Source organism: Eretmochelys imbricata, chromosome 1, assembly GCF_965152235.1.
Source record: "Eretmochelys imbricata isolate rEreImb1 chromosome 1, rEreImb1.hap1, whole genome shotgun sequence".
NCBI lineage: Eukaryota > Metazoa > Chordata > Testudines > Cheloniidae > Eretmochelys > Eretmochelys imbricata.
Genome location: NC_135572.1, coordinates 342,511,543 through 342,532,770, shown reverse-complemented (window position 1 = coordinate 342,532,770; position 21,228 = coordinate 342,511,543). Strand labels below are relative to the sequence as shown.

Sequence of the window (21,228 nt, the reverse complement as noted above, 5' to 3'; positions counted from 1 at the left end):
TTGTATGGGGTGTGCACTGGCTTAAGGGGAAAATAGAATCTCCGCTGAGGTGGGGAGCATCAGTGTATCGCCCCCACAAGTATTACTAACAGTGTCTTTTTTGTTCTGTGTTTGCACCATGCCTGGCTTATGATTAGGGCCCCTAGATGCTACAATAATAGAAATAATAAATAATAGTAATAACGACCTGTACGCTACTTTAGCTGATGTGTTCTCTGTAGCCTTTCCTTTTCTCAGCCGTTACTGTAATCCATAACCCTGTAGCGATAGATGTTGTTACTGCTGATGCTCTGTGTTCCAAACGCAGTATTTTTGTGATCAGGTCCATGGATTTATGAAACTTTGGTAATGATTAGAAAAGCTGGGCTTTTTGAAAAAAGTATGGACCAGGTCATTAGAAATTGTGGTTTTGATTACGTTTCCATGCAGTGGCCAAAGTCATGTTGGAAACATGAGGAACTCCAATGTCACACCGGAACGGTTTAGTTTCTTTATCATGGTTTAGAATAGTCTCGATGTCCGTATGTTATTACACTTTAAAAACATTATGCTTTGATTATGAAATGGCCCAAGTCTCAGCAAAAACCCTGTATGTAGTAATCTCAGAGGTAAATGTACTGCATTTCTATGGTACAATTGTACAGCTTTCTTCATTTGCTGGTATTCTGTAGCGTGTTGCCTGATGCATTAGTTAGCACTACTGACAGTGGGCATTAGGTTCCTAAGAAGGACCCTTGAGGAAAAAAAAAATTAACTGCAAGACTTCTTGATTCAGAAAGAGAAATGGATAGGAAAAAATGAACTAGAAAGACATGCAGGCACAAGAGAACAAAGAACTGGACACACGTGTGCGGATGCCTACCCAGAATTGTTCTTCTATCCACGAAGAGTCACAACTGAGACTTCAGTGACCACTGAGTCTACAAATTTTCAGTCCTGGGTCGACAAATGTTTGCAACAAACTGAGCAACCAGTTCACTGTAGCAGTTCGTGTTTAGCCAAACAAGAGAACGGGCAAGCTTCGGTTGGGTTTTTCACAGCAGTATGATTAATGAAACACTGACAAGGCAAACAAATATAATTTACTACTAGATGTGGCTTTTGCTGATTATGAAAGTACTTAATGCATTAGGGGGAAAATGGTTAGGTGGAATCTGGAAAGCCAAGGCACAGAGAGATTATATTAAACTAAGATGCATTAATAGTAGACCTCCAGCTTCTACTGAGAAAAAGGACAGATAAGATATCTTAATAAAAGCAAATGTATTGTAAAGAGACCCTAATGACCAGTCCTAATTGAGTCTCAAATGAGACCAAGTTTCTAGGGTAGTGGTGTTGTAGGAAATGTCTTGAGCTTTGTTTTCATTTTGCCAATCAAATGAACATTATAGGAGAACTTCGAAATAGAACTTGCATTTTATTATATACATATGTAACTCCCAACACTGGGAGCGATGAACACGTGTAGTAATGTGTACATACACCAAAATACAGATGGTTGCTAGACTTACGGGACCAGATATTCCAAAATGCTCAGCAGCCACAGTTGGTATCCAGTTCTCAAAACAGCTCAGCCTCCAGCAGCTCCTGTTAAACACACTGAGTGGGAGCTAACAGGTGAGGAGCATTTTGAAAAATCTGGCTGCTTCATTTAAGGACCTAAATAGGAAGTGCTGGGTGCAGAACTCTCTTGAAAAATCTGATTTGCACTGTTTGTGCATGTGTCTTGATTATGCTTATTGTAGTATAAATGTAGTACAAATGGGTAAAGCATAAATTCCTGACATCTGGTTCAGTTGTGTTTTCTCTGACCTGCAGTGCCAAATCTGGTCAGCTTAATTCTCTATGCCTGCAGGCATAGGTGTCCATATCTATAGTTAAAACCAGCCATGAGTAATTTAGTGTGGTTGAAAGTTCTACTTGTCCTGCAGCATTACTTGTTAATAAGCTTCAACTAATCTAGAAAATTTTCCTTAAATTTGAGCTTGTGTCTTCCTTCCACCATGTCCACAGCAACACAACATACTGCTATATGTCAGGAGACCAGGAACTATTTAAATGATCTGCTTGGTACGTGTAATTCCAATTCCTTTGACTGGAGCTTCACCACTCTGCCTCACTGTTCTCTAAGGCTCTTCCTACACTTTGGTGTTAGAGGTACATGCTGAAATTAGAATAGGCAGTAAAAACACAAAAAGACTTGTGTGTTTAATATAACAGGTTAGTCAGTGGAGCCTACTCTTTAACTAGTATTCATTGGTTGAACAATATAGTCTCACACTGATCCTCTCCCTTAGGGAAGTCTTCTCTGGAGAGCATTCCCCTTTCCCAGCTATTTCTAGACCTAAAAGATTACAGTATCTCACTTAAAGTTCTTTGCCCAGAGTCAAACAGTTGTCGCTTGCCCTGTTCAGAAGACTGTTCTTCTATTTACTATCTTAAAGCATGCTTTGCAATAACACAGCCACCAAAACATTAAAAAGTGCTCATTTAGGTTTACGTCACTTGCCTTCTGTATATCACCAGGGGATATAATTATAAACTGGGAGGAAGTGCTTTCAACAGTCACTTGCAGACTAAAATGTATAATTTATCACGACAAATGGCATTTCCTATTTTTGGTTTTAAGGAAAAAAACGGTATCGTCAGCTTATCTGAAGTACCTGGAATTTCTTGTTCTGATTAGGGAAAACAGAATGTTCCCACTAATATCAAGTGTAACGTGGTTAATTGTTTGCTTTCGTTCAAGGTAGGATTATTTTCAAAAAGCAAAAATCAGGCTTAAAGATTAATCCTATCTGGATTTTTATGTATTTTTTTAAAATATAGAAAATGTATTACACTTTGTAGGAACTTTTTCCCATTGATGTCACAAGACCATATCCTCAGCCAGTGTAAATTATTATAGTTTCATTGACCTCAAATCAATTTGCACCATTTACACCAGCTGACGGTATGGCCCATATATTAGACATTCAGGATCAGATTTTGAAAACTAGTGCTGTTTCTGAAAACTGTCACCTTTGCACCCAAATGATAAACCTTAGTTACACAAGCACACAAAGTCTTTGCATGTATATCCATTGCAAATTGACGGCAAACAGATTTCGTTCATGGAAATGTCGTCATTTGTATGCAAAGCTGCACATACAGAAACACATTGAACCATATAGAAATTTGCCAAAATCACCTTAGGAAAATAAGTCCAAACTTACAACAGTCCACTAGGAAGGTAACAATTTCTTTTGAGATATTTTTTTATTCGTTTCAGTACATTTTCACAAAGTTACATGCCAGCTTCAGTATACTGTAATGTACTGGACGTTGTCCAAGATCATTAAGGCTCAGTGTTAAAGTAAAAAAGTCATGATGTCATTCCTTGAAATCTATCATATGGTACATAAGGAACTAGCTGAAGCAATCTCAGAAATGGTTAGCAATTATCTTTGAGAACTCCTGGAGGATGGGTGAGGTCCCAGAAGAGTGGGGAAGGACAAGCATAGTACCTATCTTTAAAAAGGGGAACAAAGAGGACCCAGGGAATTAGAGACTGGTCAGCCTAACTTCAGTACCTGGAAAGATACTGGAACAAATTATTACATAATCAATTTTTAAGCACCGAAGGATAATAGGATCATAAGGAATAGACAGCATGGATTTCTCAAGAAAAAAAATCATGCCAAACCAATCTAATTTCCTTCTTTGATAGAGTCACTGGCCTAGTGGATGGGGGGAAAGCAGTAGATGTGATATATCTTGATTTTAGTAAGACTTCTGACACTGTCCCACATGACATTCTCATAAGTAAACTAGGGAAATGTGGTCTAAATTAAATTATTATAAGATGAATGTGACCAAAAGCACCCCTGTATTCATACCATACACAGCATTGTAGTAATCTTTGTACAAATTATGCCTTTTAAGGTATCATTTGAACATGAATAACTTGCTGGTCAATTGTATCGTGGTGAAATGTATGTAGCAGCATTATATGTAAATATGTGAATTCCCCCGTATGATTTTATTAGCACAGGTTCAAAACCAGACAGTCCTGCCTCAGCAAAAGTTGTTAAACAGGCCTATCCTAAACAAAGGAATGTGTGTTTACGTCAATTTACATATACATAATAAACAGGGTCCTCAAAACAGCAGTGGGAGGAGATGATAGGAAACAGAACCATTTGCATGTTAACAAACACAGGTGGGGGAAGAAAGGGCATGGAGCCTCCTTCACCACCGGACACCATGTTGCCTTCTTCACTGTTTGGATAGACTTTGCTTTGAAGGGCAATCTTCAGAAGAATCCACTTCAAAGGTTCACTGGACTACAAAAGAAAACTCTAATTTATCTCTTTTCACCTAAGAAGACGATGGCACCAGCACCTCAGGGAGAGCTTCTGACCAAGAAAAGGGTCAGTCTCCATTTTAAACAAAGCCTTGTACCAAAATACGCTCGATTTAAGTTTTAGACTTCTAGATGTGTGTTTTCACTTTTATTTGCTAAGTAACCATTTCTAATTGTTATGTCTTATCTTTGAATTCATTTAACATCCGATCTTCTTTTGTTAATAAACTTGCTTTATTTTTAATCTAAACCAATCCAGTGCTGAACGGTTTAGTAATTCCAGTTGATTCATGATTACTTTCCTCCCAAAGCCTATACACCTGTTGTAATCTCTGTCATTTCACCTGAGCCTATTGATCTTTCTTTTCTGGTATGAATGGCAACCATCCAGCAGATTCCTTACTGTACAGTTAGATTTTCCAGTTTGGGACACATCCAAAAATATTTCAGAAGAAACTATGGGTGTGATGTGAAAATATTTTCTAAAATGAGAGTCGAGTTTTCCATGGCGAACCTAATAGTTCTGCACATTTGTTGTGAGTAAATTACAGCTCTAAAAGAAGTAACAGCCAATCTGTGAGAGGTACAGGAACTCAAAGCTAAAATAGTGTTGTCTCCCACACATAGTTCCGTCAGAGGCCATTTCCATAGGTGATGTGACCTGCTCAAACTGAGTTCCTTTCACTTTCCCTCCTGTAGTTTTCTCTCTGGATAAAAACATCCTTACCTGTTGTCTTAATACCTAGAAATGAATTGGTATGCAGAATTCCATCTTTATCCATCAAGTCTAATTTAACAATAACCCTTAAACAATAAGTTCATAAAACTCGCCCCAATCCTGCAATGATTCTACAAGGGTGGACCCCCGTTTTTGTGCTCATTGAGTGATTGAGGCTGTACTATATAATTTTAGACAGTAAAACCTACTACTTAACCTCCCCTGTGCCTTTTATAAGAAACAGCATCACTCAGGGCCAGATAGTGGAGCCAGTGTGATTCCTTGGATTGGGCTTTGGACTGGCAGGTAGGAGGCCTAAGTTCATTTCTGGCTCTGTTGTTAACCTTCTATGTGACTTTGGACAGATCACTTCACCTCTGTGCTTGCATTTCCCCTCCCGCCGTTGTCTGTGTTGTCTGGTTACCTTGTAAATTCTTCAGAGCAGAGCCTCTGTCTCCCTGTGTGTTTGTACAGCACCTAGTACAATGGGGCCACTCAAACAATAATTAGCAGAGGGGGAGGAGAGTTCAAGGAGTCCCCTCCCTCCACTTTAGACATTGGCACAGCTGCCTGGAAAGCCATCCTTGCACCCCCAGGTCAGTGATCAGACACCCCAGTGGGGGAGGGTAGGGTGTGCTGGAAGGAGTGTGACAAAGTGGAATTTTTTGTAATATTTTTAATGGATCCGCAGCTTCCCTTATACTTTGCATGGCTACCTAGTGGTGGTGGTTGGGGTGGGGGGGAGGAATTAAGTTTGCTCTCAGGGCAGGCTAAGAGACATGGGTGTGTGTCACCTTCCTGTCCAGGTAGAATTAATAGAGTCATTACGGGACTGGCTGAAACTGATCCAGATCAACAAGGGGTCCAGAGAGACCATGCAAGCTCCAGTGACTCATGGATCAGCACTCTCAGCTGGGAAGCAGAGCGGCGGGAGAACAAAGGGCTGGAAGGTTTGAGGTGGGGGATAAGTGTTGGCTTCTGGAGGAAGCTGGAAGTTCTCTCACCTGGGAACTGACTAAGGAGGTGAGACTCAGAGAGAGAGAAACACAGAGCCTGAAAGTGGAGTTCACTGCGGCTTGGCTGGGGCTCTGGGCTGACCAGAATGTTCTATGTGTTAGCCTTCATTTCTCTGTGCTAACCTAAGGGCTTCCTATGCTGTGTTCCAGTTGACTAATAAACCCAATTGTTTTGAAAACATTGCTGAAGTGTCACTGTAAATGCTTGGTGAGGTGCATTAATCCCTGAAGAATGGACAAGACCCTACCAGGGGTCTGTCTCTGCTGGACTCACTGAACAAAGCTCATGGTGTGAAGCAGGAAGTGCTGAAGCCCCACAGGTGCAGTCCCAGGAGGCCGTGGCCTAACTTGAAGAAAGAGTGAGACCCCTTAGGGTCTGACATATCGAGGGGGTTCCTCCAAGAGACTGTTCCGAAGCTGGGAGAGTAGCACCAATCCTGTGGGTCGATGGCAGGGAGTATAGTGAATTCTTTGCCCCATAATATTGAATACAAGTGCTCTTTAATCGTAGTAGTATGATAATGTTTTGCAGTCCCAGCCAACAGTGAGGCCCATTGTGCTAACCCCTGTGAAAATACATAATGAGAAACAAACACTGCTCCAAGACAAAATTATCCCCAGGGGAGACTGAGGCAGAGAGAGAGAGAGAGAGAGATTTGCCCAAAGTCACACAGGAAGCCATGAACTGGCCCAGGACTTGCAAGGCCTAACCCAGTGTCTAAACCACATGACCATCCTTCCTGTTATTTATACTTGTGTATATTTTTATTCTCTCTCTCTCTCTTTCTCTCTCTCTCTCTCTCCCTCTCCCACCCTTCCTGTGTTGCTTATCTTCTTAGGGCCTGATGGATGTAGAGCCAACTGAAATCATGGGAGTCTTCCCATGGACTTCAATGTGCTTTGACACAGACCCTAAAGATAAAAAAGCTCTTGGAGGAAGGGACTGTGTCTTCCTGTGTGTGGCCAGTACCTAACATAGCTGGACACTGCCGGAATAAAAATATTAGACAGTAATACTTAAAGAGTCACAAAGGAATTGTGTATTTGGAGGCGTAAATTCATTGACATTAGAATGTTGGCAGTTTCTCAATAGAATTTCATTGGTCTGCTGGAAACTTTTCCACAGTGCTGCTCTCTGTTGCTTAGGATTTTATTTGTTTTTGGTGGATCTATCACATAGCTAGAGCTTCAGGTTCCAGCTCTTTCGCGGTTCCAGCTCTTTTCATTTTGTTTGCTGGTATTTCCTTTTGTTCCTGCTAGGAATTCACTTTGGATGGTCCTTTTGCATCTTGCTGCAGGCACTAATTAATAGCCGCCTCCTTTGAATTCCACTCATTGTCTGATTTGATTTATGCAGTTGTTCAGGATAATTACTGTCTTTAAAGTTTTATGTATTACATTTTCTGATGTCTTCAGTGTTTACTGGTTTTAAAAAAATTACTTTTTCTGTTCTTACATTCAGTGTTACTTACAACCCAAATGAGAGATTAAGAATGAGTTAGGTTCAGGTGTTCTTTTGCTGTACTGCCATCTGTTTTCCTGTCTAGTGCATTCCAAGGCACACAGTTGTGAATTTTGATTCAGCTACATTAATGTCATCTACATATTTCCTAAAGTGACTGAAGAAAATGTATCATTTAATTTTATTTTCAATCCATACACTCCGAGATTAATAGTGGTGTGATAGATTTTACTTGCAAAAAGGTTAATGCTCAAATAACTTTTACCTATAACCACATGGTTTAGGAAACATATATTTTGTTCTGGTAAAATTGCAGATCAGAAAGACTCCTCTTTCTTTTTAATGAGAAAGAGACATATTAATTTTGTAGATAGAAAGCAAGGGCTTGAAATGCATCTACATTTACATTTTCATGTTGACATGAATGAGGAAGATTAGTTGCAGTTTCTAATATGAACCAGGTGCCAAAAGTTCTTAATTGTGTAAATTATTATTAAAATTTTTGAGCCTGAGCCATCTCCCTTTTAAAGTCAGTGAGAGTCTTTCTATTCACTTTAATAAGAGCTGAATGAGACCTTCAGTTTGTTGAGAGATAATTTGCACAGCAGTAGAGCTATTCACATAAAATCTGCAGGATTCAGCCTTAATCTCTCATACAGATTTTATATTCTGGCTTTTGAAGAGAATGCCTTCTTGATTTGACAAGGGCATTATATTTCCTAGTACAACTGTATTAATTTCAGTGTTGCCTCAAATATTTGCATAGTGACTAGAGATGGGTAGAAATTGGAATTTCCATTCCACAGAAAATTCTAATGTTTCAAAATTTGGTTTTGTTCTAAATCATAACAAAAATTTGAAATTTCCCATGGAAGAAACATTTTAAAAAAAAATCAATTTACCATTGAAACATTTAATTTAGATAATGTTGAAACATTTATTATGGATAGGGTAAAAGCATCACTTTGATAATATCAAAACTGTATAATTATAATGCATATTAAAATTTATATTTTAAAAGTCAAAATGAAATTAATCGAAACAAGAGTCAAAATGAAGCATTTCAACATTATCCAAACAAAAAGTGAAGGTTGAAAGAGTTAGCTTTGACTTTGTTTTGTTGAAAATTTTGTTGAAATTCAAACATTCCAGCAAAACTTCTTGATTTCAATGTGACTACATTTTAATGGCAGAAAATCATTCCCTCGTTTTTTTTTACCATCTCTAATATTTACAGTATCTCTTTAATGTACTGTACCAAGTCAAAGCAAGTCAAATTGAGACTGGAAATAAGGCATATATTTTTAATACTGAAGGTAATTAACCATTCGAGCAACTTGCCAAAGGTTGTGGAGGATTCTCCATCACTGGCAATTTTTAAATTCAGATTGGATGGTTTTTTTCTAAAGGATATGCTCTATTTGGGGGAAGTTCTCTGGCCTAGTTTGGAACGCAGGAAGTCAGCTTGGATGATCACACTGGTCCTTTCTGGCCTTAGAATATATTAATTTAACTTTTTAGATTCTTAATGAATAAGCTTCCCTGGTCACTAGTTAATTTGTGTGCGCTGTCTTTTTTTAAGTCTTACTATATCAGACTGACAACTCCAGGTAAATTATCTGCTTTCCAGCTGGCGGCGTATCTACAGCTGCCTCTCACTCCCAAATACACATGAGTAGCAGAGTTTACAGGCACTTCTTTATACTATAGAAGAAGGCATTTGAGGCGGAAGCATTGGTATCTGTTACAACTTGTGAGATTACAAAACAGTAAGTGCTAATTAAATCTTTATTTATATAGAGAAAAAATATGCGGTTTTAAGTGCCTTCTTCTGTAATGAAACAAAGTTTATTGTAAACACAACTAAGCCAGTGTGCTCAGGAGCTATAGACAGTGATACGTAGAGATAAGATTTCAGATACCTTTGGGCTGTTCATGTGGTGTGACTAGTCTGGCCATAATTCTATATTGAAAAACTAGAGTATTCTTCCTGCCCGTCCTCCTCTCAACACATACACTTAAATTCATCCTGCGCCATCCTCTCTTGCCATTGTCTCATCTCGTTGCAGTATCTGTTCTTCTGCACCACACTCGACTGATTTCTCTTGGTGAAAGCCCCTTTATTTCGCCCCCCCAAACAGAGGCGAGGTATGGGGAGGTTGTCACGCAGGCTCACGTGCCACTTCCCACCCCCCATTTGTGTGAACACAGAGCAGGGTTTGCTCAGCCTTCTCAGGAGGGGGGCTCTGTCCTTCCCACACTGCGCCTCCCCCCACACGCATTTCAGCTCGCGGGGAGTGGGACGGAGCAGCCTTTCCCCTGCACTCTGGGTTGTTGCCTCAGCAGCTGGATGTCACCTCCTGGATTCTAGTGCCCACCTGTACCCTCTACAGCAGTGAGTGCCCATGGAGGGCATGGCAAGGGGGTGGGTGGGGTGGGGCTGGGGGAGAGGGGTACGGCGTGGGGGGTGGGAAGAGACAGTGGCATTGGGCAAGGGGAAGAGAAGGGGTTGGAGGATGGGGCGGGGACAGTGGGGAGAGAAAGGGGATGGGATGGGGCAGGGGACAGTGGGGAGACGAAGGGGGATGGGATGGGGTGGAGACAGTGGGGAAAGGAAGGTGAAGGGTAGGGGGAAGAGAAGGGAATAAAGGAATGGGCAGGGGGAAGCAAGAACCCAGCATATGGCATCCCCTCAGCAGCAGCAGCAGTAGCCCCAGCTGGGAGGCGGTTTCAGCAGCACCAAAGCAGCGACATCACAAAAGATGCCGGTGCCAGAGTGGCCGCCAACAGCAGCTGGGACTCCCCCATTAAGCCAGCCCAACCCCCAAGTACCGGCTGCCCTGGTACCACTCCAGGCAGGGGAAGAGAGCCAGTGAGACGGGGAACCGGCTTCACTGTGCATGTATGTGTGCGTACATGTGCACATTCACACGCTTTGTCCCCCCACCCCCAAAAATAGCAGTCAAACTACACCTATGGTGGAACTGTGCTGGTTTACAGCAGCTGAGGATCTGGCTGAGGATCTCTCCATTTCAAGTTATTTCTTGTTATTCTCCTACCTGCATAGTCTCCTCCTCTCCTAGGCTTCACCACCCCACCTCCACCCCCGTACTTTGAATTTCCCTTTCTTAATTTTCTCTCTCTTTTCCCGTCCCTTCTCTTTCACCCTCTTTCCAATCTACTGCTCACCTCGCCTCTGAAGGTTTCATTATATTAATTTAGTGGGATCTGCTACCCATTGAGGTTGCATCTGAGCACCTGACAGTGATTAAGTGCAGTGAGATATTAAATCAAACCATCCACGAAAGACAAACAAAATAAAATAGCTCCCCTTCCATGTGTCACTGAAGCGTCAAGCAGATGTTTGGCCAAGATGTGCTATAGACAGGACTCTATAGGCCTGTAAAGACGCTATGATGGACTGGGGATCATATACCAAAAGCTCCATACCTTCGGCCCTCACTCAGGAGGATCTAGGGACTGTCAGCAAACGTGCCTCAGATGTTGTAGGGATTGAATAGGAAGAGAGGTATGTTCTAACATAACACATTCCTAGATTAGGCCCAGGTCAGAACCAATACAGTGAATTGAAATGGGACGTTTATGTGGTTCACAGGGCACTATTGTGCTGATGTCAGTGCACTCCCATCAGCAGATAGATAAGCATGTTCTGTTGTAGCTGAAATTTCTAAGCAAATTGCGAGGGCTGAGGTAGTTAGAAGTGGTGTGGCAAAGTCTGCATCCAGGAGGAAAGGTCGTGCTTACACAGCTAAGCGCAGATATCGAAAGCAGTAGTAGCTACTGTGTTACCTGAGAATCCAAGAGCTGGGAGGTGTCCAAAACTAGAAAAGCAAAGAACCTGCATCATTCAGATATGAGAGAAAAGAGATGTAGAGCTGAGTGTTCGCTAGATACCGATGTTTTCAAAAACAACCATTCCCCTGTGTCTCTCCTGTGCCTTGCCCTTTTTGTGTCTCACTGCCTCTTCCACCCAGGCGTGCCTGGAAGGGTAGGAGCTGCTGCTGGAGGGCAGAGGATGTTATGGGTGGAACTGCTTTGCCATATGTAATTTCTGTACCCGACATGTTCACCCTGTGGTTACTTTGTAGAGCACTTGATGATAGTCCAGGTGGAGCCGGCAGGTCACAAGATGCTGACCTTCCTCCTTGTGTCAGTCGGTGAAATAAAATATTACTGGCAATGAGTAGCACAGGTTCAGCTGCTTGCTGAGTCACTGATCAAAGTACTTAAGCATGTGCTTCACCGTAGGAAATGAATTGGGCTACTACTGTGTTTACCATTGCTTGATCGGACTTAAGGATTGGGAGCCACGTTTCCGGTCTGTAGTTGCAACGGAATGTCTCTAGATTCTTCTCTCTGGCATTCCCCTGCTTCCCCAACATCACTCCAAATACCAGACAGACATTTAGAAACTCCTTGTAGTCTTTTGAAAACGTGCAGCATCAACTAGTGAGCTAATAAGGGGACTCTGGTGGAAAAGATAGATGTAATTTAGCTGAACAGAATTGCCAGATGCATGAAAAGCTCAGAGCTATTTACTGTTTACGTATGTTTCATTGCTTGTGCCAGAATGCTCAGCTGTTGCACCTCCAAACACAACACACATGTACAGAGCATACTTTACTAGTCACGTAAGGCTGCTAATTTTGACACCTGTATAATAAATCTGTTGGCTAGATGCAAACCTGCAGGCTGTGAAGGATTTTAGAAAAATAAGCAGAAAGGTGACAGTTCTTGTAAGAACTTTGATTCAAAAGGTAATAATTACAAAAAAAAAAAAATTAGAAACTGAGCTAAAAATATTTAAAAGGAACAAATACTGGGGAAAAAAGAGAAGTCAACAGTTAGTCAGCTGAGAGTGCATTACCAGAGAAAAGCAACACCTTGCAAAGTGAACTTTGACATTTAAGACCACGCTCCTGGATGTCTGTAATAGTTATCATTCAGTCACTAAGTGCTTACAGTCGACTCCTTAAAAATTTAAAACTTCATTCCAGACTCAACTCCTTTTTTTCATTTTTTGACAGCTGATGAGTATATTTTGTTAAGCATATTAATATTTCAGAAACAGGTTTTTTTTCCATGGTATCCCATTTGTTTTATACTTGATACTTTAGAAAATCCCCAAACCTTTGAGCATTGATTGTTAGGGCTATAAGGGTAGCTCAGAGGAAATGGTCTAGAATGGAATTTAGCAGAATACTTCACCAAGAACGTAGGTTATAGTAATTTGACCAAATTTTGCCCTCCCACAAACCTCCCTGTGAACTGTGTACACATAACTAATAGCATATGTATATCTGTAGAACAGTTGGTAGGTACAGTAATTTGTCTTTGGGACCTCCGCCCCAGATGATCTGCACCATTATTCTGTATGTAAAAAAATTCCTAGAGAACCATTAATTCCAGAATGACTCTCTCTTAACAAGAAGAGACCACATGCTGGGAGAGGTGTGGCTTTGGGCATTTCAGCTGTGGAGTTGTTCAAAGAAACTTTGCAAACAGATTTTTGTATAATGGGGAAAAATGTATTTTTTTGAAAAATGACTAGTTTGACCAAATAATCTGTAAAAAAAAAAAAAAAAAGAAAAAAGAAAAAGGGGAGGGGGGTTCTGAAGGGTTTTGTTTTGTTTTGTTTTAGCTTATTTGTTCAAACTAGGCTTTTTTCTGCACAAGGAGTAAAAGAATACAATCACAATTGGGATAATAATAAACCATTTAAGTTTCAGCGCCAAAGTTCAAAGTCCCAAGGCTATGAGCAACTAAAAATGAGGTTACAAAGAAAACCACTCTGCAGCCTTAAATACAGCAAGTCTTCCTGCACCTGCAATCTTAAGCATTTCTTGTGAGATATCTGTTTGTGTTAAACATTTCCCATTAATCCATCTTCTACTTTAAATATAGAAAGGGCAGACTAGAAATACACCCTGTAAAACACTGCTCAGAATGGGATCAGCAGATATTTTAGATACTTATGTAAAATTGCCTTATTTAGTCATTAAGCAAAACTTTTTTTAAAAAAATTAGAATGATATGGGAGGTCAACGGAGCCTAATAAACAAGTGGACAACTTTCCTGAAAGCAAGACTGGTGTGCTCGATACCTGGCCCTGAGGGAGCAGACACATACTTTGATGAGCTACGTAAGTTGAACTGATCTTTACTATTTTGTTCTGTAATCTGCTCTGTGTTTTGGATTTACAGAAACTCAGGGCAGTGTTCTGATCTCACTCACACCAGTTTTATACTGTGAGCAACTCCACTGACTTTACTCCTGGTATACAGCTGGTGTAGGTGTGCAGAATTATGCCCTGTTACTTTTACTTGGCTTTTCCCATTTAGGGAGAAGTTCAGCTGATTCCAGGTGGAATACAGCAGATGGCAGAACTCAAAACTTCAGCAAAATTCACAGGACAAAAAATTCAAAATCAAACAAACATAAGAATTAATTGTATGTTTACAAAGCTCCAAATGATAGGGTGGTAAATATGAAAATGTTTATAGGCTGTTTAATAAAAAGAAACTTTTCCCATTACAGAAGATATTTTCTTACTTTCCACAAGAGATGAGAGAAACCCTCTAGTGTATGGAGTCTTCACTACTACAAGGTATGTGTAGGGTCACATTTGCCCCTGGAATCCAATCCTGAAGGCCTCACTCAGGCAAAAACCTCTTAAAGGCAAAGGGAGTTTGCCAGAATAAGACCTGCAGGAATGACCTCTATTCCCCTAGGCCAATATTTTCCAAAATGTGTGCCTTAAGTTATGCTTCATAGTCCTTATGTAGGCATCTAAATAAGTGCCCTGATTTTAAAAAAAGAGTCAGTTGAGAAACAGGTGAATTTTTCACAAAAATCTTCAAGATGTTGAACTTCAAAATTAAAAAAAAAGTTGATTAGCTTTACAGAGTACCCAACCGTGCTCCTTTTGAAATAAATTCATTCTCCTCTGCTGCCAGACCCTGATTATCTTGTGAGATCAAACAATATCACATGTCAAGGTGATACAGCTGTTGGTCACTTTTCACAATAAAGCACTTTAGAGCAGTGGTTCTCAAAGCCGGTCCGCCGCTTGTTCAGGGAAAGTCTCTGGCGGGCCGGACCGGTTTGTTTACCTGCCGCGTCTGCAGGTTCGGCTGATCGCGGCTCCCACTGGCCGTGGTTCGCTGCTCCAGGCCAACGGGGGCTGCGGGAAGCGGCGCGGGCCAAGGGACGTGCTGGCTGCCCTTCCCGCAGCCCCCATTGGCTTGGAGCGGCGAACCGCGGCCAATGGGAGCCGCGATCGGCCAAACCTGCGGACACGGCAGGTAAACAAACCGGTCCAGCACGCCAGGGGCTTTCCCTGAACAAGCGGTGGACCGGCTTTGAGAACCAATGCTTTAGAGTGACACATCAGAATAATAGGTGGGGATGGTAATAAGATAATACCTTCTCACCTCACAGGAGGGGAGTGGGGTTGGAAGATTAATTAATGTTTGTGTAGTACTCAGATATTATAGCGAAGAACGTCATAGAAAATCCAATGAGGAAATTAATAATTCTATTTTCAGAGCATGGTTTGAATAGTGTGCAGTAAATGGGGCCACACATTGAACAATAAGGTTACAACAAGATATTGAATAACTGCTGATTAAGTGAGCACCCTCCATCCTGTGAACGGAATGAGGCAGAAGTCCTGTGGGTAAAATAGTGTGTGATCCTGTAATTAGAGACGGTATCAGAATGTATACACACAAGGGGGTGAGTTAAGTTTGCACTGGCAATCTTACCTCTGGCATCCTAACTTTTGAGTATTTGACTCCACATCGTAATAATGTTTAATGTAGGTTTTGTGTGTCATGTAATCTACCTGTTGCAGATGGAATGGAATTCAATCATTCTTGATATAATTTCTATATCAGTTTGTAGTAGTCTTGATTATTGATTTGCATTACAGTAGCACATAAAGGCCCTAACCAATATTAGGGTGCCTTTGGGCTAGATTCAGAGCATTCACATAGTAAACGAGTCCTCATCCTGAAGAGTTTATAATCTAAATAGACCAACCAAAGGGGGAGGTGTCAAAGCAGGAGAGTGACATAGAGAAATAACTTGACTTGTCCAGGTCACACAGTTGATTAGTGGCAGAGCCAGGAGTAGAGCTTAGGTCCCTGGGTCTCAGTCCAGTGTGCAAAGTATGAAAGACACTATAAATGTCAACTATAAGAACAGTATGAATATAATATCAATAGGATGTGTGCCGTATGCAACAAAGCCTCTTGGAACCTTCATACAATTCAGCCAATAAACTGACAAAAATTGAACCCAGTTATAGGATCTTCCCTTAGAAGATTACATAGCCACTGAAGCTATACAGAAGTGAATGAATGTCCATTTCGTCACACAAAGTGTAAGATTAACACGTTTGCCTATGGCTTGGTTTTGGTTAGATAATTCAACTATCTTTGTTAGAAAAGACACATAACATTTTATTTATTTATTTTTGGTTTACAATGCTCCTACACTTGCCTCTCTAATACTCTGATTGCCTGAACAAGAATTAAAACACAGAATGTCAAATACAAACTGAATGTAATGGGCTGTCCTTCAATCTCTAAAATACACACCCCAAAGTCCTAATCATAATAAGGAATAAGAGGTCTCTGGATCCCTTCACCCACCAAGATAAAAGATGTTTTTTTCAGTATGGCCAAAAGGTTAACAAACCTAGTCTCCAGCGAACCAAAGTTTTAAACTGTAATTCACAGTTATATTATGTATGAGAGTTTTCAAGCCAAAGATATAATCTATACTGTACATAATTAGCACCACCCTCAGTTATAATAATTCTCAGGTATGGGACCTGATCCAAAGTCCAACAAAATCAGAGGACTTTTAACTGTCTTCAGTGAGCTTTGGATCAGGCCTATACTGAAGATTTTAAAATGTGATTATAAACATGCTTCATTTCTTTCAGCTCTGTATTCAAGGGCTCCGCGGTTTGTGTGTACAGCATGGCTGATATCCGAGCTGTTTTCAATGGCCCTTACGCTCACAAAGAAAGTGTGGATCATAGATGGGTACAATACGAAGGACGTATCCCATACCCCCGGCCTGGTACAGTAAGTGTCTCTTTAATTATATACTTCTATTTTTACTCAATGACCATATATTATGTTTCTGAATGGGTAACTTGTATTTTCCTTTCAGGATGTTTTAAATTATCCTCTTAACCCTCCTTCATGTTGACAGCTCAGACTTCTACCTACCCCTTTTTATATATAACTCTTCCGTTTCTCTGAGATAACATTGTGCCCAGACTGTCTATTTCCTGATGGTCTCTCCCACTCTGGGCTCCTCCTGGCTATATTTCCATGTGTAGGTGGAGATCCTCTCTGAGACACCAACACTTCATAAATAGCAGAGTACTTTTCTCTGATGACTATTAAATGATGATGATACATGTTGTTTAAATCTTGTGTTTCTCTGTTTTGCTATATCTTACAGACTTTGGTTTTGATAAAATTCTGTTCCCTTAGATGTGACCATTGATTTTGACTCTGTCATTAATATAAGTTATTTTAAAGTAACATAAGTAATTAGTTGTCATAAATTTTAAGCTATTCTGGTGAAAAACTGATTGATGGGAGGAAAAAGTAAAGCTTAAATCAGGAAATACTTCTCAGTAGTAATCCGCTAGGCCAGGGATGGCCAACCTGAGGCTGAGAAAGAGCCAGAATTTATCAATGTACATTGCCAAAGAGCCACAGTAATATGTCAGCAGCCCCCTATCAGTCTGTCCCCAAGCCCGCTCCCAGTGCCTCCCACCCACCAGCAGCCTCACCGATCAGCACCTCCCTCTCCCTCCCCGCAACTCCCGATCAGCTGTTTTGTGGCATGCAGAAGGCTCGGGGGGGGGGGGGGAGGAGCGAGGGCACAGGGGCTCAGGGAAGGGGGTGGGAAGGGGCAGGGCCTGTGGCAGAGCCAGGGGTTGAGCAGTGAGCACCCCCCGGCACATTGGAAAATTGGCACCTGTAGCTCCAGCCCTGGAGTCGGTGCCTATACAAGGAGCCGCATATTAACTTCCGAAGAGCCGCATGTGGCTCCGGAGCCACAGGTTGGCCACCCCTGCCCTAGGCCCTGAGGGAAAAAAGGTTGGAAAATTGAAAAAAAAACAAACACTTCTTTATTTCAAAATTTATAATTTAATTAATATTTCAAATACTGACAAAATGGTTGACCTACTCTGTAGTTGGTCAAAAAAAGGATCATTTTTAATGACAAATTTCCCACATTTAAAAATAAAATTAAATATGGAATTGGAAAAATTTGGACCAGCCTAACCATGTGTAGAGAAGAGTGCCAGCTCCACGTTGGAGAGGAGAGGAGAGAGGCAGGAGCCCTGTGTAGCTCGAGACATATAAAGATAGACTGGACGGAGCACGAGAACAAAAGTTCTCAAGCTTCTTTGTGCAGTAATCCACATCTTAATAGAGATTGTCTTATGGGCCTTTTCCCTTCCTATCCATGATCCTACACAATCACACATTGCTGTGAGAAACTGATTACGTGACAGAGTAAAGCAAGTACATATTTTATGGCCTGATGATGCCTCTGTCTCAGGCAATAATTCACTATCTAATTTTTGCTCTTCCTTTCAGTCCATCTCTCACTCCTATGTGTTCTGGTCATCCCCCATTTCTCCTTTATTCCCACCCCACCCCATTTTTTTCTCAGCTGTCTGCAGGAACCAATAGTTATTAGACATCTGTGATAAATACGAGCACATTATAAGCTGCTTGTCTGCCCAACCCAGGAAGGACTAATGTCATGCCCAAAGTCTCTTTCAGGCCCATGCCGCAGGGCACAGTTTATCAGTTCGAACACAAAACTCACAGAAACACAAAACGCTATTCCTCTGACCAACACAGGCTGCATTACCCCTGAGGCCTTTTCCTTTGCTCTTCTATCTCCTATTCCTGGCCCAGCCACAGAAACCTACTTCCTTTCAATAGCTCCCCTTTCAGTGGAGCTCTCTCAGCCCTTTGTAGGGAACACCCAACCCCTGGCTCATAAGGGGGCAGCCCACCCTTTTATGTACATGCAAACAGGTAGACATTTTGATCCAGATTTTCAATCGAGACCTTTAATTTGGAATGACGCCGCAGTTTATGGTTGCCCAACCAGAAATACCCAGGGCCTGAGCATGGGAGGTGAGATTCAGAAATCAGGCACTAAGTGTCTCTAACTGCCATCCAGAATTTGAGGTACCCAAAAGTAGAAGCCACATTTGGCAATTTGGACCAGAGAACGAACCAACGCTTGCATTCACAGCTCATTACTAAAAAATGCAGGTGCAGTTACTCATAGGCATAAAATAGTGCCCACAAAACCAGAAACTGTCACAGGCCCATGCTGTCTATATCATTGGAATTACTCGTCTGAAACTCCTGCTATGCCCAAGAAAGATGAATATACTAAAACTTCTGTCCTGCCTAGAGGGATCTTTTTTTGTGTGTATTAGCCATCACATGCATGAACTGAGATTCACAAGGAAGGAAGTGTGTGTGTCAGTGATCCTGTCAGCACTGATCTGTTTCACTGGTTTGGATATCCACATCTGAAAGAATTTTAAAGGTTGCAGGATTTAAAGATAAACTGATACTTTCCATAACCCTTCCCGTAAGTCTGCAGCTACTTCCTTTAAGCACCTGATAACAGCTATGAGAGAATGGTTCCATAAAAAGTTAGGGTCAAATACTAAGGGCCTCCTGACTCAATCTTTTGTCAGTAGACGTCAGTAAGAGTTTTCCTGAACAAGGGTTGAGTAGGGGATATGGCTGTTAGAGAAGAAAGTGCTCTCAAAGTGGTTACAATAATTTACTTTAATAATACAGTAGTATATGTTTACATTATATCTATTTATATTTAGTATTTTTAATACTGGAATCTTTTGTCTTTACTAAGATGGAATTATCCCAGATCTGAACATCTCTGAAATTTGGGGATTTAGTATTTAGTACCCCAGTTAGGATAAATTGCTCATGAATTATCTGCCACAGCTGCAGTTCTGTTTGGGCACTGGGTGAAAGTACAATAGCCACTCTGCTCAAGCAACCCCTGAGGGCAGCATGAGAACAAAAACGTACAGTCCTCAACTCTTTTTTTTCGGTGGTTCTGGGCAGCATGCTTCAGATAAGGCACAGATATCAACCTTCAGACTTTTCAACAGCTTGACGAGGAGAGTGGCTTAGCTGTTTCGGACAAAGTTTGAACATCCCAGGCCCAATTTTACATATGCTGCCAACACTCCGGATACAGGAATGGCCCTTTCACAAGTTTTCATTGGGCATTTTTTCCTCAGTGGCAGAGAAAGTCTTGGCCATTTCAGCTCCATATTAAGTGGTAGGACACAGTCAGCAATGAGGATATTTGTAGCCAAACCCAGCAATGGATGTCCATCAGCACTAGTTCAATTTCGCCAGCTTTCCTGGTATGGATATAATAGGAGGAAGACCAACAAATTACAAAACCTGTTTACCAAGGAATGCAGCTGCTCAGATCAAGATCACATGGTCACCAAAAGATTTGGTGATGCAGTGAGATGGCCAGTGATGGACATAGACTGAACATCCAGCCAGATTGTTCTAAGGACCTAGCTAGAGATTGATCCCAGTGGTGCTTGATCTGCAAGGAGACTACATCCCTTTGGGAGGTGCCTTGATGATAATGATCTGAATCAGGATCCAAATTCAAATTAAGTGGCAGGGCCCGCATCTTGTAATAGGCTAAACCAAAACCCTGGATATGAATAGTCTTAAACTTTGGGGAAGAGGAAACTCCCTTTGTGTTATACTCCCACATAAGGTTCTGGGCAGATTTGCAGCCCCTCTGATCAAGGGAGCACAGAGTTAATACCAAGACCCTCCACCATGTAATACAGAACCCAAAAGAGGGGACGAGATGTAGTTGGAAACATGCTTCCTCCCTGCCTATATGCCAGTCAGTAAAGTTTGCTACGCACATCGGGGGATAGGAGGTGAGGTATGCTGCATGTCTTAAGTGTGTTGCGTTTTGAGTGTTCTCTGGATGCTGGAGTCACTACCCCTCAAGGTCAAATGTCACCTGTGGTCCCTCTAGCATGGGGTAGCTTAGTACTGCTCAGGGCTATGCAAAATAGATACAATTTAGCCCTTAATAAATTAGTATTTGGAAAATAGAAAGATCTGTATAAGGGCTAAGACACAATTAGGGTGTACAGAGCTCTTCCTGGATTCATTATATTTCTTATGTTATATGCTATGGGTTGCTTGAAAAATGAATACACTGTGAAATGTATTCCCTTTGATGTTGGGCTTCCAGAGATGTGTTGGCTTCCTTTAAGCATTTATACAGAAGCTGGAGACTGTTACCCTAATTTAACATTCTACTCAACTAATGTTATCTCCGAATTAAATAAAGCTGCTCTCTATATATGCTGTGACCACGCTGATATTGAAATTTTGACAAAATGCTTCCTGTGGCAATTTGTGTTAGCGATGAACTCCCAGCATGACCATGACATCATGACTCCATAATGCTAAACTGTATAGAAGCAGCAGGATCCCTTGTTTGCTTCAGTTTCTTTCTTGCATTGTTTGCCTGCCCTCTGGTGTTAATTCAGGGACCATTGATACACCACACTCCTAGG

At 41.3% G+C, this 21,228-nt stretch overlaps 1 protein-coding gene across 7 annotated transcripts in view; it reads left to right on the top strand.

Moving 5' to 3' along the window:
* SEMA3D (semaphorin 3D) overlaps nucleotides 1-21,228 on the top strand; it is a 183,192-nt gene that overhangs the window by 127,102 nt on the left and 34,862 nt on the right. For all 7 annotated transcript variants that reach the window (XM_077836139.1, XM_077836164.1, XM_077836155.1 and 4 more), the window contains 3 exons: nucleotides 13,590-13,704; nucleotides 14,100-14,169; nucleotides 16,516-16,660. In XM_077836139.1, coding sequence (XP_077692265.1) covers nucleotides 13,590-13,704; nucleotides 14,100-14,169; nucleotides 16,516-16,660 — 330 coding nt within the window. The remainder of the gene's footprint in view (nucleotides 1-13,589; nucleotides 13,705-14,099; nucleotides 14,170-16,515; nucleotides 16,661-21,228) is intronic.